Below are 17,392 nucleotides of genomic sequence, written 5' to 3' on the forward strand. Positions count from 1 at the left end.
ATGTGGCGAGCCATTCCGAACACGCCAAAGTCAAAACTGCAGCTGCGCCTCCGAGCGCGTTTGCTCGGAGGTTTCGGGGCCGCTGCTCCGGGCTGTACTGCAAGACGCGAATTCATCCGCATGCTCCCCTCCATCCCTGAGCCTGGACCCTCCGTGGCGGGTGTTTTGGAGCCATTTCTCTGTCCACGCGGAGCAGCTACACGCGAAACCCGGAAGATGTGGGCGCAGGAAGGCTGCCTGGCTGTCGAGACCCCGTGTGACCGTCCCTCAGGCCCTGGGTGCGGGCACACCCACGCCCTCAGTGAGATTTAAGCAAGCTCGTGTCACTAGTGAGGCCAAAAGGGGCCCTTAAAACAGCCCGAGACCCACACACAAGCCTTAGCGTCCCACGCGACCCGAAGACCTGCTCGTGTCAGACGCCGAGGCTTGGAACGAGCGAGGATGGGCAGCCGTTCGCCTCCAGCGCAGCGGAGCTGCTCCGGCTCCACACGAGAGCGTGACGTCTCACGAGCGACACACTCACCTTGTTCTGGCAGATCTGGTGCACAGGCCGCGTGTGGACTCCCGCGAGCACGGCCGCGCTGCAGCCGGCGTTGAGGTCAAAGACTTCCAGGGCCCGGTTCCGGCCGGCGGCCAGCACGAGGTCTGTGAGGGCACGTTAGGGGTGCTCTCAGGTCCTGTTTACTCAGTGAGGGGACGCTGCCCCGGGGGTCGAGGGGCTGGTGTGGAACAAGACCCAGCCCCACGCCCCAAGCTGGCCCCGCATCTCCAGGTGCCCGTGGAGCCTGGGGGACTGCTGAGGACAAGGGGGAGGCCCTGGGGGTAGAGCAGCTCTGGAGGTGGAAGTCCACGAACTCCCCTAACAGCTGATCGAGGGCCGAGGGGGGCGGCGGGCAGCATGGCTGGCGGACACGCAGGTAGTGGGCTCAGGAGACGGCACTGAAAGGGTCGTCGCAGAGCCTGCAGGGCCAGCTGGCAGGGCGGCTGACGGGGCCCAGGCTGCCCAACTGAGCAGGGGACACGTCACTGGGGGTGTGACCAACTGCAGGGAACTAGTATGTGAGGACAGTGCACAAACTTAGGGTCACGTCACCCCCAGAACTACCCAACTGCCTGTGTTTAGCTGAGAATGCTGAACAGTATACACAGCAGAAAAAATGCACAAAAACACCAAAAAGTGTGCGCCGCAGACGAGTGCCAGGCGTGATGCTGAGTCGCTGTCGCCACGGCTGCAGGGACAGAGCGACACGTCCCACCTGGCGGTGGTGGCGTGCGGTGTTTAGCACAGGTTCTAGAACAAAGATAACACTATCTAACAGAACATACGTAATAGATGTATTCTATTAGACAGCAACATCTAAAGACTAGAATAGAACTTTTAACCCCTAACGCCAGTCCTTATGAAATTTCAGCAACAGAACTCTTCAAAAGACTCTAAATCGGGGCTTTGAAAAATTAAAATGCTACAAAATAAATTCCTAAAGGTTATGATTTTTGCTTTTAAGTAAATTTAAATCAAAGCTTTTTAATTAAAAGGGGTGCTGCCGTCCACAAAACCTCAGAACAGCACGGGTTTGGGCCCAACCTGACGTCCCACTGAAGGGCAGCAGCTCCCAGCCCGCGTGTGGGTGTGGCGTTAACTTCGCCACAGGGCGTTTCTGCTCCGCCCGCTGCCGGGAGAAACCGCAGCTGAGACACTCTGCCGTGCCGCTCTTCCCTGTGCAGGGCTCTTCCCCGTGGGGACGCACCTGTGACGTAACCTAGACTCGATCCCTCGGAGTCTGCGTGCCCCCGCCCACCCCTGGGACCGGCGCACAGCCCGGAGCTCGGGGAGAAAGCCTACAGGAGTAGAACTCGTTGACAGCGGACAGGCAGGTGATCTCAGCAGCACCCGCCATGGGAAGCCTGCAGACGGGGCTGCATCTGCTCCTCTGCTTGTACCTGGAGAGAAGGGGAGACCGTCAGCAGCCTTGCTCACCTCACTGCCACCAAGCATCCTACCCGTAAACCAGCCAAACCAAACCAAGTTTTCACGTCACCTAATAATCATGTTTCACAGCTCTGAGCGAACGTGAGCTACCTTGACCTCACTTTGCAAAACGTCATGAAAAAACTTGTGTTACATGCAGCCCCAATAACTCACCGCTGTCCATGAGACAGCAGGCCTTTCTCCTGATTCTGAAGTCATTCTGTGTATGTAATGAGACATCCCATCGCTGATAAAGGGGTTTGTATTTCCATTCACACATGCTCTCCTGATGTTTCCTAAAGGCTTGGTAAGCTGCGGTCTGAACCCTGACAATGCCGGTCAGCAGTGCCCGGAGAGCGGGGGTGGGGGTGGGGAAGCACGGGGCTGGCGTCTGGGCACAGGCAGGTGAGGGGCTGAGCTGCTGAGCTGCTAGGGGCTCCGTGAGGATGAACCAGGCCGCTGACCACGCCTTCCACAGGCAGGACGGTGCCCCATGGGGTCTGGGCCCACCGATGGGTGCTCCTGGGGTGATGCGGGTGCAGGACAGGACTCCCACATACAGGGGACCAGAGGGGCAGCTCAGAGAGCACTGGCCCCCTGGGGACACCAGGGACAAAGTGGGTGACGCTGCAGGTGTGGGGATGGAGCCCAGGGAGAGCAGGACAGCCACCAACACAGAGAGCAGTTGGTGAAGGGGGGCTGCGGAGTCTGGTGGACCACAGAGGGGAGGGAAGGCACATCGGAGAGAGAGCGGGTCCTGTGAGAGGGGACAGGATGTGGGAGGCCTCGGGGCTGAAACACTGGACAGTGGGCGGGACCCTCGAGGGGCTGCAGCGGTGAAGATAAAACAGCTCTGAGGGCCAGGGGCGGGGAGGGGACACCGGTTTAAGTCACGCTGTCAGTCAGCACTCATTTCAACCCAACAGCAAGAGTGCCCCAGGGCTGGGGGCCAGGAGTGCGGCCCTGGGAGGGTCTGCCGAGGGCCAGAAGTGTGGAGGTGCTGGTGGCGTGGCCCCCTCAGTAAAATGGCCCAGGGAGTGGCAGGTGCAGACCGAAGCCACCAGTCCCACCACCACCTGGGGGAACAGCAGCCTGGTGAGAGGTGTCATGGCCTGTGGCCACACACGGAAAGGTCCTGTACTTGGAGCCCTAGGGCTTGGGGGATTAGTGGCCACTTCCAGCCGAGGCCGGTGCTCGGGGGTGAAGGTCTGAGAGTGATAGGCCGGGGGACGCTGTGCCCAGCACTGCCCAGCGAGCACAGTTGGGAACGCAGGTACAGCCACCTGCTGGGAGAGGAGTCTGGCTGAGCTCTCTGCGCCCCCGGTGCCACGCGGCCACGTTCGTGCCCGAGACGCACAAACGAAGCCCAGCTTCCTCCACTACAGAAGAAGGCCCAGGAGGGCCGGCCACCAACCTCCTCCTCTCATCCTGGGGAGTGTCCACGTGGTACTTGAGAAGCAGCAGCTCGGGGCCCGCGGACAGCAGCAGGAAGGCGTCGAGGTGGTAAAACTGGGCGGCACGCACGGGCCGCGCCAGCACGTCCTTGCCCTGCAGAGCACACGGCGCCTCGGAAAAGCCGTTGCTCTCGGCGGGCAGCGTCTGCCCATGCCCCGAGCACAGATGCTGCCAGTCTCGGCTCAGCCTGCTCCCCCAGTCCTTCCTGTCACCAGCGTGGGGGGGGCAGCCATCACAAACCAGAAGGAAAGACTTAAAACTCGGCAGCAAAGACAGTTACTATCGAGGATTCTGTCAAAGCCAGAATCTTGAGCAGGTTTCCAACAGTTCCCTCCACAACGCTCCGTCACTGTCAGTGCCCTGAAGCACCCGGCTGGTTGGCCCCGTTTCCCAGCCTCCTCACCGAGGGTCAAGGTCGGCCCTTGCGGCTGTGACAACCCAACCACCTCTGGGGCACAGGGCGGGGCCCCAGAGGCACAATTACCAGACACAGGACAGCCTCCCTGCTGCGCGCAGACCACAACCTCAGCGTCCCGTCCTGGGAGGCAGACAGCAGCCACCGGCCATTGTGGCTCCAGCCCAGTGTGCTCACGGCCCCATCGTGACCTGGCGGGGGACAGATGGGAGGGAAGGACTGGGGTCAAGGCGAGGTGACACCCATGGAACCAAAGCCCACAGAGGCGGTGACTTCATTGTAAGGCTTCTGGTGGTCTCTGAAGAACATGTTCCCAAAATGCACTTTTTTTAAAAATACGAAGTTCAAAGTCATGTGCTTCTGAGACCAGGTTTTAAAAGAATCTTCTACTCATTCATTAGGTCAAGTCATTTCTTGGTTAAGGAAGAATAAAGAAGTAGGACCTCATCAAATAAAAAGCTTCTGCATGGCTAAAGAAAACAGCATTAAAATTAAAAGAGAGCCAACCGTTTGGGAAAACATATTTGCCAATAAAACTTTGGACAAAGGTTTGATCTCCAAACTATATAAAGAATTCACACAACTCCACTCTAGGGAGACAAACAACCCAATTAAAAAATAGGCAAAGGACCTGAACAGACACCTCTCCAAGAAGGACATACAGAGGCCCAGAGACACACGGAAGGATGCTCAGCGTCACTAGCCATCAGAAAGATGCAAATTAAAACCACAATGAGATACCACCTCACACTGGTCAGAATAGCCAACATAAACAAATCAACAAACAAGTGTTGGGGAGGATGTGGAGAAAAGGGAACCTTAGTGCATTGTTGCTGGGAACACAGATTGGTGCAGCCACTGTGGAAAACAGTATGGAATTTCCTCAGAAAACTAAAAAATGGAACTGCCTTTTGACCCAGTGATTCCACTGCTGGGATTATATCCTAAGAACCCTGAAACACCAATTCAAAAGAACCCATGCACCCAATGTTCATAGCAGCACAATTTACAATAGCCTAGTGCTGGAAGCAACCTAGGTGCCCGTCAGAAAAGGAGTGAATCAAAAAAAGTATGGTGCATTTACACAGTGGAATCCTATTCAGCAGAAAGAAGGAAGGAGCTCCTACCCTTTAAAACAGCATGGATGGAACTGGAGAGTATTATGCTGAGTGAAATGAGCCGGGCAGAAGGGGACAAATACCATACGATCTGACCTGTAAGTGGAACCTAGTCGACAAAATGAATAAGCTTGCAAAACAGAACCAGAGGCACGGAAACAGGGAAAGACCGACAGCGACAAGAGGGGAGGGGTGGGGGTGACAGGGCAAAGAAGGGGAAGGGTGGAGTCCAGGCACATGGTAAAGGGCCCGGGGACAAGGACAACGTGGGAGGGTGGGGACTGGATGTGGGAGGCGGGGTGGGTGAGGCAGGGCAGAGTAACAGGGGAAATGGGGACACTGCAGCAGAACAACAAAAAGATGAAAACCGCAGAAGAGCCTCATACAGCACACAGAAGCCTGCGGGGTCCTGAGAGTGCGCTCTGAAAAACTGCTTTCGTTTGCTGCAGAAGGAAAGCGTCACGGGGGCTGCTGAGCGTGCTCACACGCAACCTGACTGTCGGGAAGAACCTGAGGAGCTTTGGCCAAGCGGCCGGTCTCATGGCGCTGCCCTGGGGGACTCTCACACCCCCAGATGGTTGATCTCACGGCCCCCACCACCCAGCTCCTCAAATGCACAGGAACGCAGAGCAGACCATGGGTCTGGAGGGGAGGACGGGAAACAGGCTCCCCTTTCACCGCTGGCTCCCCATCTCATCGGAAGTGGAGCCAAAGGAGGCTCCAGGACCAGGCAGTGGGTCCCTCAGACACCGTGGCCCTTACGTCCGCGGCCACCATGCCAGCCAGTCATATCTGAGGGCCGGGCGGCTGGGAGGCCAGGCCCAGATACCCTCAGTGCAGCCCCCCACCCTGACCATCACAGAGAAACCAACTACAGCCCACGGGGCGGCGGGCGCCCTGCAGACTGCACAGCCAGGTGACGGACACGTGGGCAGCACCACCTGCAGTGCCCACAACTCGGACTCCGTGAGGGAAGCCACAGAGAATAAGCCACCATGGCTGCGGGCCCCCTGCCGCCCCCAGGGCCTCCACCCGAGCCCTGGCCCCGGCTGCTGCCATGTGGGAATCACACCCGATCATTTCCTGAGGACTCCATGAGCCTCCATGTCTCCCAGCCACAAGAGTCAGGGAACAGGAAGAACCACACAGAGCCAGCAGATCCCAGAGGGCTCCGTGGCAGTTCTGGGACAGGCTGGGAACCAGCTGCCATCGGAGTGGCTTTGCCGCCATCTGGTGGGCACTTCTGGGAGTGCCATCACCTCTGGGGCTTAGCTGGTAAGACGCCAGGAAGGGCAGCCTGACTTTGCTCTGGACCTTGGGTTCGGGGCTCCGCGACCACTGCCACCACTGCCGAGGGGCCTGGAGGCCCCAGTGCAGCCGCCCTCTCGGCCCAGGGAGCGAAGGCCCGGCTGCTGGGCTGCAGGACCTGCCTGTGCTGACATGGCGGTTGCTCAAGAAATCGGACGGGCCACTGGGTCAGGCCACTGTGAGCCCCCGCCACCAGCACAGAGTGGGCGAGGCCACGTGGCCCAGGGACATCCAGGGACACCCAGGGAAGTCACGGCACGTAACGGCCCGATTCGTCCAGGTCCGCTGCAGCCCCAAGTCCCACCCTGGCCCTCCCCTCCCTCCCTGCTGCCCCTGACAAGCGATCAGCCCTACAGACAGGGTACACGGGCCCCGGGCCTGCCCTGAGCCCCCCACCCAGGGCCGGTCCTGGGTGGGCCCCTGGGGCTGGGCCCCTCACCGGTCTGCCACTGCTGCCTTCTGGGAGCTGAGAGGCCAGCCCTCCTTCGCAGGCTGACTCACGGCTGTGATTTGCTGCCAGGGCTGGGGCATGAGGGCCCTTCCCCAAAATAGAAACCAAGCCCTTGTTTTAACGAGGGTTGAAATATCACTGCGTTTCCTGAAGTCAGCAGGCCGCTTTTCCCAGCTACGAAACACCTCAAGCCACCTCCAGAGGACACGACTGCCTGCCACCTATGTCAACTGCTGAGCAACTGAGTGACACACACTTGGAGTCCCTGGCATCCACGGGGTCCCCTGGGGCGCCCACCCCAGCAGCTCTGAGCTGGGGTGCTACACACTGTCCAGACGCCCAGTGCTGGGCCACCCCTCCAAGGACATGGCCCTGGACAGGGAGCCACGGGCCTGGGACACTCCGGGGCCACCTGTCCCCGCAGGCGTGGTCGTCTGCTCTTGCCCCAGCCCCACCTCTCTAGTCCAGACACACGGGGGCTTCCCTGGGCTATGGTTGCTGGGGTCGCTGTGTCTGCCACACAGATTCAGGAGCAAGCGGCACTGGGGGCAGGGGGCAGAGGGCAGAGGGTGGGGGTGGAGCCCACAGTGGGGTCAGGAAGTTTCACGGCAACAGACTGGACAGGGCTGTGCTGGTCTGACACCGGCTCGCTGAAAGGTGCCGCACCTTTCTGCACTCACAGCAGTGTCTGTGCGCAACCCCCCCCGCCCCCCCGCCTTCCGCAGTGTGCCAATGGTGGTGCAGCCCAACTTAGCCTCACTCCCAACCCAACACTGCAGGCCCCATCAGGGCACTGGCCACAGCTCCCAGCTCCCAGGGGACACCCTCTCCTGGCAGCAGGGCTCCACAGAATGCAGCTTTTAAAATCCCTGCCTCATCCCCAGTTCTGCTCTGTGCTTGTCTTTAAGGAAACAAAACTGGCCTGCAGCCATTAACAACCAAAGAGATTGGCCAGCAAATCCTCACTCACTGAAGTCTGGACACGGTTTACCTGAGAAAACAGCAGGTGTCCCAGTGAGGTCGGCATCAGAGACCAGCAACAAGAGGTTGGCTAGGCCACAGGCCAGCCGCCGCCCATCTCCTGCTCGAGAAAACAAGAGAGGCCCTTAGGACCATAGCCCCCAGGAGGCGGGCCTGCAGGAGGAGAGGCAGAGAACTCGGGGGGCACCACCTGGCGCTGCCTCAGGACGCGACAGCTCCCGAGAGGAGCAGGCCCACCTTTCCTTGCCGGCCCAGCCCTGGCACAGCAGGCTGCGTGGCTTCCTTCTAGGAGCCAGGATGCACAGCAAGGTGGCCGTACCCTGAACCCTGGGCGCCCACGTAACCCCGTGCCACCCAGCCACCCGCCGGCAGACCTTTCAGTGACACCTCTGGCTAAGCAGTTCCGTCTAAACCTTTCCCTGAGAGGAGACAGAAATAAACCTTCAAACCGGAGGACCCTCGACGCACAATCACACGCTGAGCAACAAGCATGTCAAATGTCACGAGGGTGTTAGTGCACTGGAAAGACTACAGATCTAGTTTCCTGAAATCACTTTAAAATGCCTTCGGCTGGAATTGCATGAAGAACAGAGGGAATTTAGCACAGCTGCCAATCCTGAAAACCTTCAGGAATGCACTAGACCCCTCAGGCCCAAGGCTGATCACGCCCTTGAGGGTGCAGCTGCCTCCTCACCTCCCCCACCTCATGCAGAACAGAGCTGGCTGCCAGAAGGGGCCTCTGACACAGGGGTCTCAGTGCCCCGAGGACAGACGGCTGCGGGAGCAGCAGCAGTGCAGATGGGACAGCGGCGTCATCTCCTACGTGCTCTCCTTCGCCCACCCTGGGACCTGGTGACCGGTGTCCAGGGTGGGGTGCTGTCTGTTCAGCCGGCCCTTCCTCCCCGGGAGCCATCCTGCCAGGCTGTCCTGCCAGGCCTGCCCACATGCCAGGTGAGGAGAGTGGACGCAGGGACGAGGGGTACAGACCTGGGAGCCTGCACCTGAGCCCCCGGGGCAGGCCTGGCTCTGCCCCAGCCCCACTAACTCAGGGGGTGGGGAGAGAGTTCAGACCCCCACCTAGTCCATCGAGGCACAGGCCCTGCTGCACAGCCTCAGGCCACCGGGAGTCGGTGAAGCCCAGTTGCAGCGGAGCCTCCCTGGATACCTGAGTGTGTTCTCAGTACCTGAGAACTGAATGCAGCACACGGCGGCCGGGCCCTGGGGGACAGCAAGCTGCCTGCGGAGTGCGGTCGGCACGGACTTCTCCGAAGGGTACTCCTCGCTTGAAGGAAGATAAGCGAACACAGAGGCCAAGAGAGGGTCCAAGGTCAGGTGGGAAACAAAATCAACATGGTAGGGTTTCCCCACCTCTGCCTGGTTTCACTCCGTCACACGCGAACGCCCGCACACAGTCGCTCTCAAAGTGATGGGACAGCTCTTTAAAGTAGTCTTGGGTCTCCCAGTGCCCCAGATGCTGGTGCTTTCAGCACAAATTATCCAGAATGTATCGTATTCACCACCAACCAACCCGGAGACCTGAGAGCTAGGGGGGTCCCCAGGGGAAGCGTCTCACTGCCCAGCTCAGACCCTGCCCAGGGGCCACGTGACATGGACCACACACAGAGGAGCAAACGGCCCCTGCCCCTGAACGTCACCGCACTCCCAGGGTTGGGAGCAAGGGCAGCAGGCCCTGCAGCCTCTCCACACAGTCTCCCTGCCCGCTACTCAGGGCAGGAGCCTGCTGGGCAGCCTCGGGGCGGCGGCCAGGCCAGGCCAGGGCAGCGGGCTGGGGGGGCCTCGCACGCCCTCCCCACTCTGGGCCCCAGACCCACACACAGACTGCAGACCACATGATCACATGGTGCCACCACGGGTCCCAGAAACACGGTGATGGTCAGAGCACAGCAGGAAGCCAGAGGAAGGGCAGCTGCGGTCAGGAAGCACACGTACTCACCCACATGTGTCACACGCTTATCTACACATTTATACACACACCCACACGCAGACCCACGCACATGCCTGCACTTGTCCAACCACATCTGTGTGCCTATCTACATGTATACATGCATGTGTATCCACATGTGTCAGTCACGTGCACCCCGCCCACATGCGTTCACACCTGTGCTCGCACTTGTTCAAACAAGTATCCACACACGCCTGTGCCTGCCCACACGTGTCCACATGCATAACTGCACACATATCCACACTTATTCAGGAACACATTCCCATATGCATCCCCACACGTGTCCACACACCTGCCTTACAGCACACAGGGCCATCCCTCCAGCCTCACGCTCAGGTGTCCAGATGCCTGCACCCTCTCTACAAAAGGCCCCCAAGAGTCACCATGTCACCCGGGGTGGCTGGGTCTGGAGGGCCAGGCCCTGTACCCCAGTCTCCAGGAGAGCAGCTGGGGCCTGGCCATGGGGCTGTGTCTCAGAGCAGGGCCCACGCTCCAGGGGGCAGCCTGACGGCCACGACCCCCGAGGAGCACAGCTGGGGGGCGGGGCGGCACTGGTGCCTGCTCACACCTGCAGGCAGAACGGGGCTCCGGGGGCCGGCCGACCGACGAAGGCCGGGGTGAGTGACCTTTCAGATCCTGCAGCCCAGACCTCGCCCACCTGATGTGGGGTGAAGTCCCCCCACGCACAACCTGCTATCCACCCAATGGCTGGGACTGCTGGGCTGGCCCTGTCGGGGTCGGGCGTGGAGCCGGAGCCGGTCGCGCCCGGGCAGGGCTGAGGGCAGAAGGGCGTGCCAGCATCCGTGAGCATGTCGCTGGCCCCTCGAGACCAGGTCTGGGCCGCCCCCGACGCCGGCACCCCCATCCAGTGGCCCCCTAAGGACCCCACCATGGACAAGCGTCCTCTGCAGAGCATCCTAAAGGCCGACTGTAACAAAAGTTCAGTGTCCCAAAGCTGCTGGGGGCAGGTAACGCAGCGGCATGTCTGAGCATGACAAATACGACAGAATTAAATTTGACTGAAGGGTCTTCACACATGTGTGGGTGTGCACGTGTGTCCGTGTAAGCATGAGTATGTACATAAGGCCCCCACTGTCCAAAACAGCTCGGTGGACTATGTCAAGTCACCTGGGCCTGCACGGGGGGGCCATGGGGTTCCGTACCGCCTGTGCGTGGTCCTGTGCCCTGAAGACCTGTCCCGGTCGCCCTTGACAGCAGTCTTCCGTGAGAACGCAGCGGCACTGTGGGAAAACTGCATGTCAGGCTCTGACAAGCTCGGAGCTTCTTAGAAGATCCAGGGAAAAGCACATACGTGCAAAAACGCCACTGGCGCCCCACGTCCATGACAAACCCGTTTCCGGTCACTCACTGACACTGGTCAGGTCGGGCTGGGAAGGGAAGGGAAGGGGACTGGGGTCTGGAAACCCTGGAGGGTAAACCTTGTGCTGTTCACCCACACACGAAATGCTGGCCACACAGCCAGTGGTCCAGCCACAGAGCAGGAGCAAAGCTGGGGGGATGGGGAAGGGGGGCCAGGGCTCTGTGCTAGCCCCACCCCATGGCCTCCGGGGTGCGTCCGGGGCAGGAGGGGTGACAGGGAGGCCAGGGACACTTGGAGGTGCATGGAAGGCATGAGGTCAGTGGGGACTGTCGGCAGCGGGGAGCCCTGGGGAGCCTGCCCAGCTCCCAACCTGCCCCCGACTGCGTGACCCCCCGGCTTCCCGGCAACACGTGGGGAGCAGACACAGACTCGAGTCTGCAGTAGCAGCGGGGAGGCAGTGTGTTGCATCTTGCAGCAGGAGGCCCTGCAGGGGCTCCACGGCCGGGTAACAGAGCAACAGAGCGGGACTGTGGTCGGGAGTGACATGCTCCTTGCGAGGTCACGGCCGGAGGGCCGACGGCAGGCTGGGACCTGGGACCCTCCCGGTAAACGCTTCCTAGGCAGCTGCTGCCACTGTGAGGCTGGGACCCCCCGCCGGGCCCCCCTCCACCTGCTGCCTGTGCCGGCCTCCTGTCCCAGGGGGGGCACCCGCAGGGCACACCCGGGCGTTTGAGCCCCGACAGCCACAGGGGCACGTGTCCCACGCGCGCACAGCCCGAGGGACACTCACTGCGGGGCGGCTGTGTAGCCCGAGGACCGGACGGAGCTGTGGAGCACCAGGGGCTGGTCCCGCACGGCACCTCGAGCAGCTGTGGGGACATGGGTTGGACACTTGGTATTCGGTAGGCATGCTCCGTCCTGTATCATAAAATAACCTGGGAGAGTGGATGACGGCGCCATGGAGAATAATTCTAAAAACAGCTCTGCTTTAAAAACTAAAACAAAGGAATTCGGTCGTTTCAAACCTGGTGCCTGAACAACATCCCCAGCAGAGACCACGTGGACGTGGGCGTGGCCCGCACCGGCCCACGAGGGGGCAGCTGGAAACGAGCACAGCGGTGGCACCTTCCCGAGAAACCCGTGGGCCGATGTCCGGAGAAGGCGACGGCCAGCCCAGGTGGGGGCGGTGTCTTCTCCAAACAGAAGCCCGCAGGTTCCAGGCCTTGGGGGCGTTGGCACCGCTCCACACACACACGAGGCCGAGAGCCTTCCTCACACCAGCCCCACGGCCCCTGCGACACCCCCAGCGGAGGAGGGCTCAGCGCCCACACGCCAGCGGTCTGCACCCGCCTCCCCCGGAAAGGCTGCCACGCATGCCGGCCACCATAGAGCGCTCTGAAGGTCAGCACGCCAGCGGCAAAGGGGTCCATGCAGTGTGTGTGACACGGTGCTTCACGTGTGTGGTGACGTGGCAGGTGTGATGGGGGATGTGACAGGATGACATGGCCTCTGAAGGGACATGACAATGACAAGGTATGAGGTGAGGTGCTGGCACAGATGGCATGGTACGGTATGGTGTGGCATGACGTGAGGGGCAGGGAGGACAAAGGCCGAAGGGCACCTTTGGTGTTCCCTGGCCAGGTCGGTACGAGGCTTCTCGAGGCGGACCAGACTCTGGGTGGGCCGCTGGAGGGAATAAAGATGTCCGTGTTGACGCTTCCTGGAATGAAGACCATCTTACAACATGAGTTAACGTTGCCAAGTGCTCCCGTGTAGAGAGCAACGTGCAGGCCTGTGCGACGCCTCTCAGAGCAGACAGTGGGAACAGGTGTGCGAGAAGAGTGTTCCGGGGTCCCGGACGCCCAGGGCGCTGCCAGCTGGGGCTGTGTGCCGTGCCTGGGAAGGACTGTCTATGTGTCTGGAAAGGCACCCGAGTCTGTGAGGCAATGTGACGTCAACAGGACTCGCTTTAAATTCTTCAGGCAAGAACACGAGAAACAATGTCACGATAAATCGTCACTGAGTGGCCACCATGGGCCACCGCTGGGCCGGCCCCTGGAACGACAGCCCCTGGTGCTCTGAACAGTCACTGAGCCCCCTGGAGGCGCACCCGGCCTGGGAGAAGCGCATCGAGCACCTTCCCTGACCTGAGGTCATGAAAGGGCAGGACACACGCGAACCCAGACCAACGCGACGCCTCCAACGCCTGGACACGGAGCATGAAATGTCTGTGCTCCCACATCTCGGAGAGCGCCATACTGACCGGCGCGTTTGTGGCCGCCCGGCTTGGCTCGTCTCTCCGCAGCAGTCCCGGAACACAGAGGAGAGGTTGGTGAGACACAGGAGCTGAAATGAAACAGGAAACTGCACTGGCAGCAGGCGCACCTGCCGGAGCCGTCTCCAGGACACACGCGCCGTGAGCACAGCTCAGCAGCGAGTCCATGTGGGGATGAGCGTGCAACACCTGGAGGACACCTGCCGAGCTCACTCCTATCTTTCCAAGACACAAATGTGCGTTTTGGTGACAGTGCCGCACGGCACCTACACCCTCTCCTGGAGCAGGGCAGTGTTTCACACGGACATAACCTGAGCCACCTCGCGTGAACAAGATGGACACAGCAGCAAGTCCTTCCAAACAAGCTGGTGCAGTGGGGAGGTCACACTGCACTAAGTTCCGGCAGCCCCGCATGCAGCCCCTACCCGAGCAGAGCCCCGGGACAGACCCACCTGGGCAGCACCGAGAGAGGCCTTCCCGGGAGGGGTTGCCGCTGAGACCTCACGAGAGCGGCCAGGTCGACCTCCAACAGCGTGGTCGCCCCCCCGAACATGGGGGCGAGTAAGCAGAAGGCCTGCGAGGAGCGGGACAAGGGGGTGGCTGCGACCTGGTCACGGAGGCTCAGATCCAACCCCACACGCACGCACGCAGCTCTGTCAGCGGCAAACCTGTGCCCAGCACCGATGGCTTGAGGGCTGGACGATCAGGGCGGTCTGCACGGCCCTGAGACCCTCCACACCTTCCTCACACAGACCTCGGCACCAAGCCCACGTCGCTCATGGGGAGACATGAGCACGGTTCACGTGACGGACGGATGGACGTACAGACACACCCACAGACTCCCAGGGGCTAAGTGGGGAGGATTAACCTTATCATCGCTGCTTGTCACCGCACAGGATCCAGCAACGTGAATGCTGAGGTTCCTAAAATCTTGATTTTCAGCAAGAGACACAAAGCAGCAATGTTTAGGGGGTTAGAAGGGGAGCTGACCACCCAGTGACACGTCCACCCAGCTGCTCCTGCTGCCGCCGCGGGGACAGAACAGTGTCCCCACCACACACACACACACACACACACAGGTGAGCGGGGCGGGCAGGAGCGGGAGGAGGAGGCGGGGCCCAGACCCAGGCTGGCAGAGGCCCGGGAAGCACAACAGTGAGACGAGGGAGGAGTGACGTCCCGTGAGCAGGGGCTGTGGGCCTGGGCCACGCTCCCCATCTGACTTGTCCCAGCCCCACGGCCCCGAGGCAGCAGGGCCTGTCTCTGGAGAGCCTGATGGAGAAGGGGGACACGGAACTCCAGCAGGGGGTGCAGTGGAGAGGCGGGGCAGAGGGAAGGCCCGGGCACGTGCCTTCCCAACAGGGGGCCTTGCTGACAGGGAGGAGGGAGCATCCTGATCCCTCCTGCTGGGTGGGCAGATGGTGGGGGCGGGGCAGGACTGGAAAGGAGGGTACGTGGACCCAGCCGGCACAGCTCCAGTTGGACCAACTGTGAGTTGTCTGGGCACAGCAGGCACTGACGTCCTAGGGAGGAGCCTTGGGACAGACAGACAGATGATCGCCAAGGGCCAGGGCCGTCCCACACAGCCATGACCCTGGGGAGAGGGCTCAGTGGACCAGCAGAACCAGACTCGCGTCCCTGGACCTCCGCAGACCACACCAGCACTGTCCAAGAGGGGCAGACTTTTGAGAGTACAACGCCCACCTGGCCCTCACGCCCAAGTGACAGCCTTTTAACCCTAAAACCGGCTCCCCCAGAACAGTCAGAAAAACCCTGACGGGACCGGAGAGGTGCACCGAAGGGAGTTAGAACCTGGATCTCACCCTCATAACGCAAGGCGGCCTCCAGTTCAAAGTTCGCCAAGTTCAGCACAAAGGAGCCCGTGGAGCTCCCAATCCACAGGCAGCTGGCGTTCTCAGCAGAGGGGCTGTTCGTAGGAGAGAGACAGAAACACGCACCAGCCTCACTGCAGCTTCAGTGCTGCGGGGCCTCTGAGCCTCCCCGCAGTGCGCCGTGCGCAGAGCACACCGCGCGGGCCCAACGGGGCTGTAAGTGCCGTGGAAGGTGGCTGGCTCCTGTCACCTGCGACCTGTAACTCCCACAACCAGGCTGCTGCTAAACCCGTTTGGGGCCCCGGCTGGTGTGGATCAGTGGTTAAGTGCTGGCCTGAAAACCCAAAGGTTGCCAGTTCGATTCCCAGGCAGGGCACATGCCTGTGTTGGAGGCCAGGTCCCCAGTAGGGAGCTTACAACAGGCAACCACACATGGATGTTTTTCTCTCTTCCTCCTTCCCTTCCCCTCTCTTTAAAAATAAATAAAGTGTTTTAAAGATATAAGAATAAAAAAATAAAATAACATCATTTGGGATTTCATGGGAACCTAGTCTCCAGTGAACGCAAGTAACTGGAAACGCCATAACCTGGTCCCAGCTCAACTCAGATCTGCGACCTTTTTATTGCTTCTGAGGTCACAAGAGGCCAGTGCCACAGCCTCTGCAGGACTGCATGCAGCTGGGTCCCTGGGAGGGGCTCGGTGCCACCACGCCCGCTGAAGGTGGCTCTGCATATGGCGGACAGAGCAAGAGGAGGCCACACTCAGAGCAACAGATACTTGACTACCAAGGTCAAGCTCCACCTGGATTTTATGAGTGAAATTAAAATAGTCCCATCTCTTTTATTAAGTACATTTAAAATGATCAATCGAATTTACCAGCTTTAAAACTTAAAACATGCAACCCTAAGAACAGCTGCAGTTATTATCACTCCCCATGCCCCACAAAACGAACCGAACCCAAGAGGCTCCCTCCCTGTGACCCCGCCCTCGGCATACTCACAGGCCCCAGTCAGGACCGCGGACGCGTGCCAGGTCACAGCGCGCCAGGCCCAGCACGGGAAGCGTCGCGTCGACCACGTCCCCGCTCCCCGGTGCATCTGCGGAGGGAAGCTCACTGCCCTCTGGGAGCAGAGGCACTGGTGACCCAAGAGGTGTCGCCAGAAACATGGGCCACCCACCAGGACATCAGGGGCCGCGGGGGAGGAGCAGCTTCCTCAGGACGGAGAGCACAGTGAAGGTGCACGGCCCGCAGTACGGCCGTGAGGGTGGGCGGGACACAGCGGTAACAAATGGTGCCGACACCACAAACAGTGAACTACTGAGAGCCGAGACGCAGAGCAGTAGGGAAAATGGACATATTGAGTAAAGGTGATTCCTGACCTATTTTTTAAAAATGGCTTAAAGCCATCTGCAAACACCAACTAAACTGGGAGAACAACAATGACGAGCAACTTGAAGGTCAGCAAAGATACTTGTGCTGTACAATGAAAACCAACGGACCAGATCACCTGCAAGGGTCATCCGCTGGACTCAAAGCAAAGTCAGACGCTTGCCAGCAGCGGCAGCAGCGGCTGCAGGCAGGCGGGCAGACACGGGAGCAAGGGCCACCCGGTGAGCCCACCCGACAGTGAGCGCCCAGAGAACACGGTGGGCGGCGGCCCAGCCATGGTGGGGCCCAGGGTGAGCAAGCGCACCAGCGTGCTGAGCACGGAGAAGCCATAGTGGCTGGCCAATGCTCACCTCCAACCCCTGGTGCTGTGACGGCCACCTTCTGGCACACAGCCCCCTCCCCCCCACCGTCCCTGCCCCACCCACCATGTGGGACCCTGGACTGGTTGCTCTGAGAGCCCAGGGCAGAGTCTCGGCCCATTACCTGGCCAGCCACACGGCCTGGGCCCGACTGTCCTGGCGCAAAAGCTCTCCACCCTTTTCCTCAGGTCGACGCGCGTCACACACCGGTAACAGTGGCTTTCCACCAAACTGCAGACACAGAGCTGGACCGGCAGCGGGGAGAGAAGGCCCACGAGCAAGTGAGCCAGCAGCAGCCCCGGCAGAAGGCCAGGCCCTAGGGGTCCGAGGCGCCCTCTGAGCCTCTGCCCAGGGCCAGGGCCTGACCCCCAGCACGCTCGCGAAAGCATTCCTCTAGTGCGGGTGTCGACGTCCCCAGGCCCCGCCTCCCCGAGCTCGGCCTGAAAGGACCTGCTCTGCCTCCCAACATGTGACACTGAGACCTGGGATACCTCGATCCGCCCCACCTCCCACATCACCGTAGAGGAAAACAGCCCCCCCACCTCGCGCTAAGA

At 60.6% G+C, this 17,392-nt stretch overlaps 1 protein-coding gene across 1 annotated transcript in view; it reads right to left on the minus strand.

Annotated features, from left to right (window-relative positions):
- Positions 1–17,392, minus strand: part of WDR27 (WD repeat domain 27) — a 63,555-nt gene that overhangs the window by 31,212 nt on the left and 14,951 nt on the right. The window contains exons 9-22 of the mRNA XM_037064484.1: positions 16,963–17,083; positions 16,090–16,210; positions 15,080–15,183; positions 14,125–14,186; positions 13,709–13,830; positions 13,245–13,327; positions 11,772–11,850; positions 10,824–10,901; positions 8,882–8,979; positions 7,708–7,797; positions 3,909–4,030; positions 3,384–3,517; positions 1,844–1,941; positions 524–645 (exon numbers count right to left, since the gene is read on the minus strand). Of these exons, the coding sequence (XP_036920379.1) occupies positions 524–645; positions 1,844–1,941; positions 3,384–3,517; positions 3,909–4,030; positions 7,708–7,797; positions 8,882–8,979; positions 10,824–10,901; positions 11,772–11,850; positions 13,245–13,327; positions 13,709–13,830; positions 14,125–14,186; positions 15,080–15,183; positions 16,090–16,210; positions 16,963–17,083 (1,434 nt within the window). The remainder of the gene's footprint in view (positions 1–523; positions 646–1,843; positions 1,942–3,383; positions 3,518–3,908; positions 4,031–7,707; positions 7,798–8,881; positions 8,980–10,823; positions 10,902–11,771; positions 11,851–13,244; positions 13,328–13,708; positions 13,831–14,124; positions 14,187–15,079; positions 15,184–16,089; positions 16,211–16,962; positions 17,084–17,392) is intronic.

This window comes from Sturnira hondurensis, unplaced genomic scaffold (genome assembly GCF_014824575.4).
Source record: "Sturnira hondurensis isolate 20B ecotype Veracruz unplaced genomic scaffold, ASM1482457v3 Scaffold0000167, whole genome shotgun sequence".
Classification (NCBI taxonomy): domain Eukaryota; kingdom Metazoa; phylum Chordata; class Mammalia; order Chiroptera; family Phyllostomidae; genus Sturnira; species Sturnira hondurensis.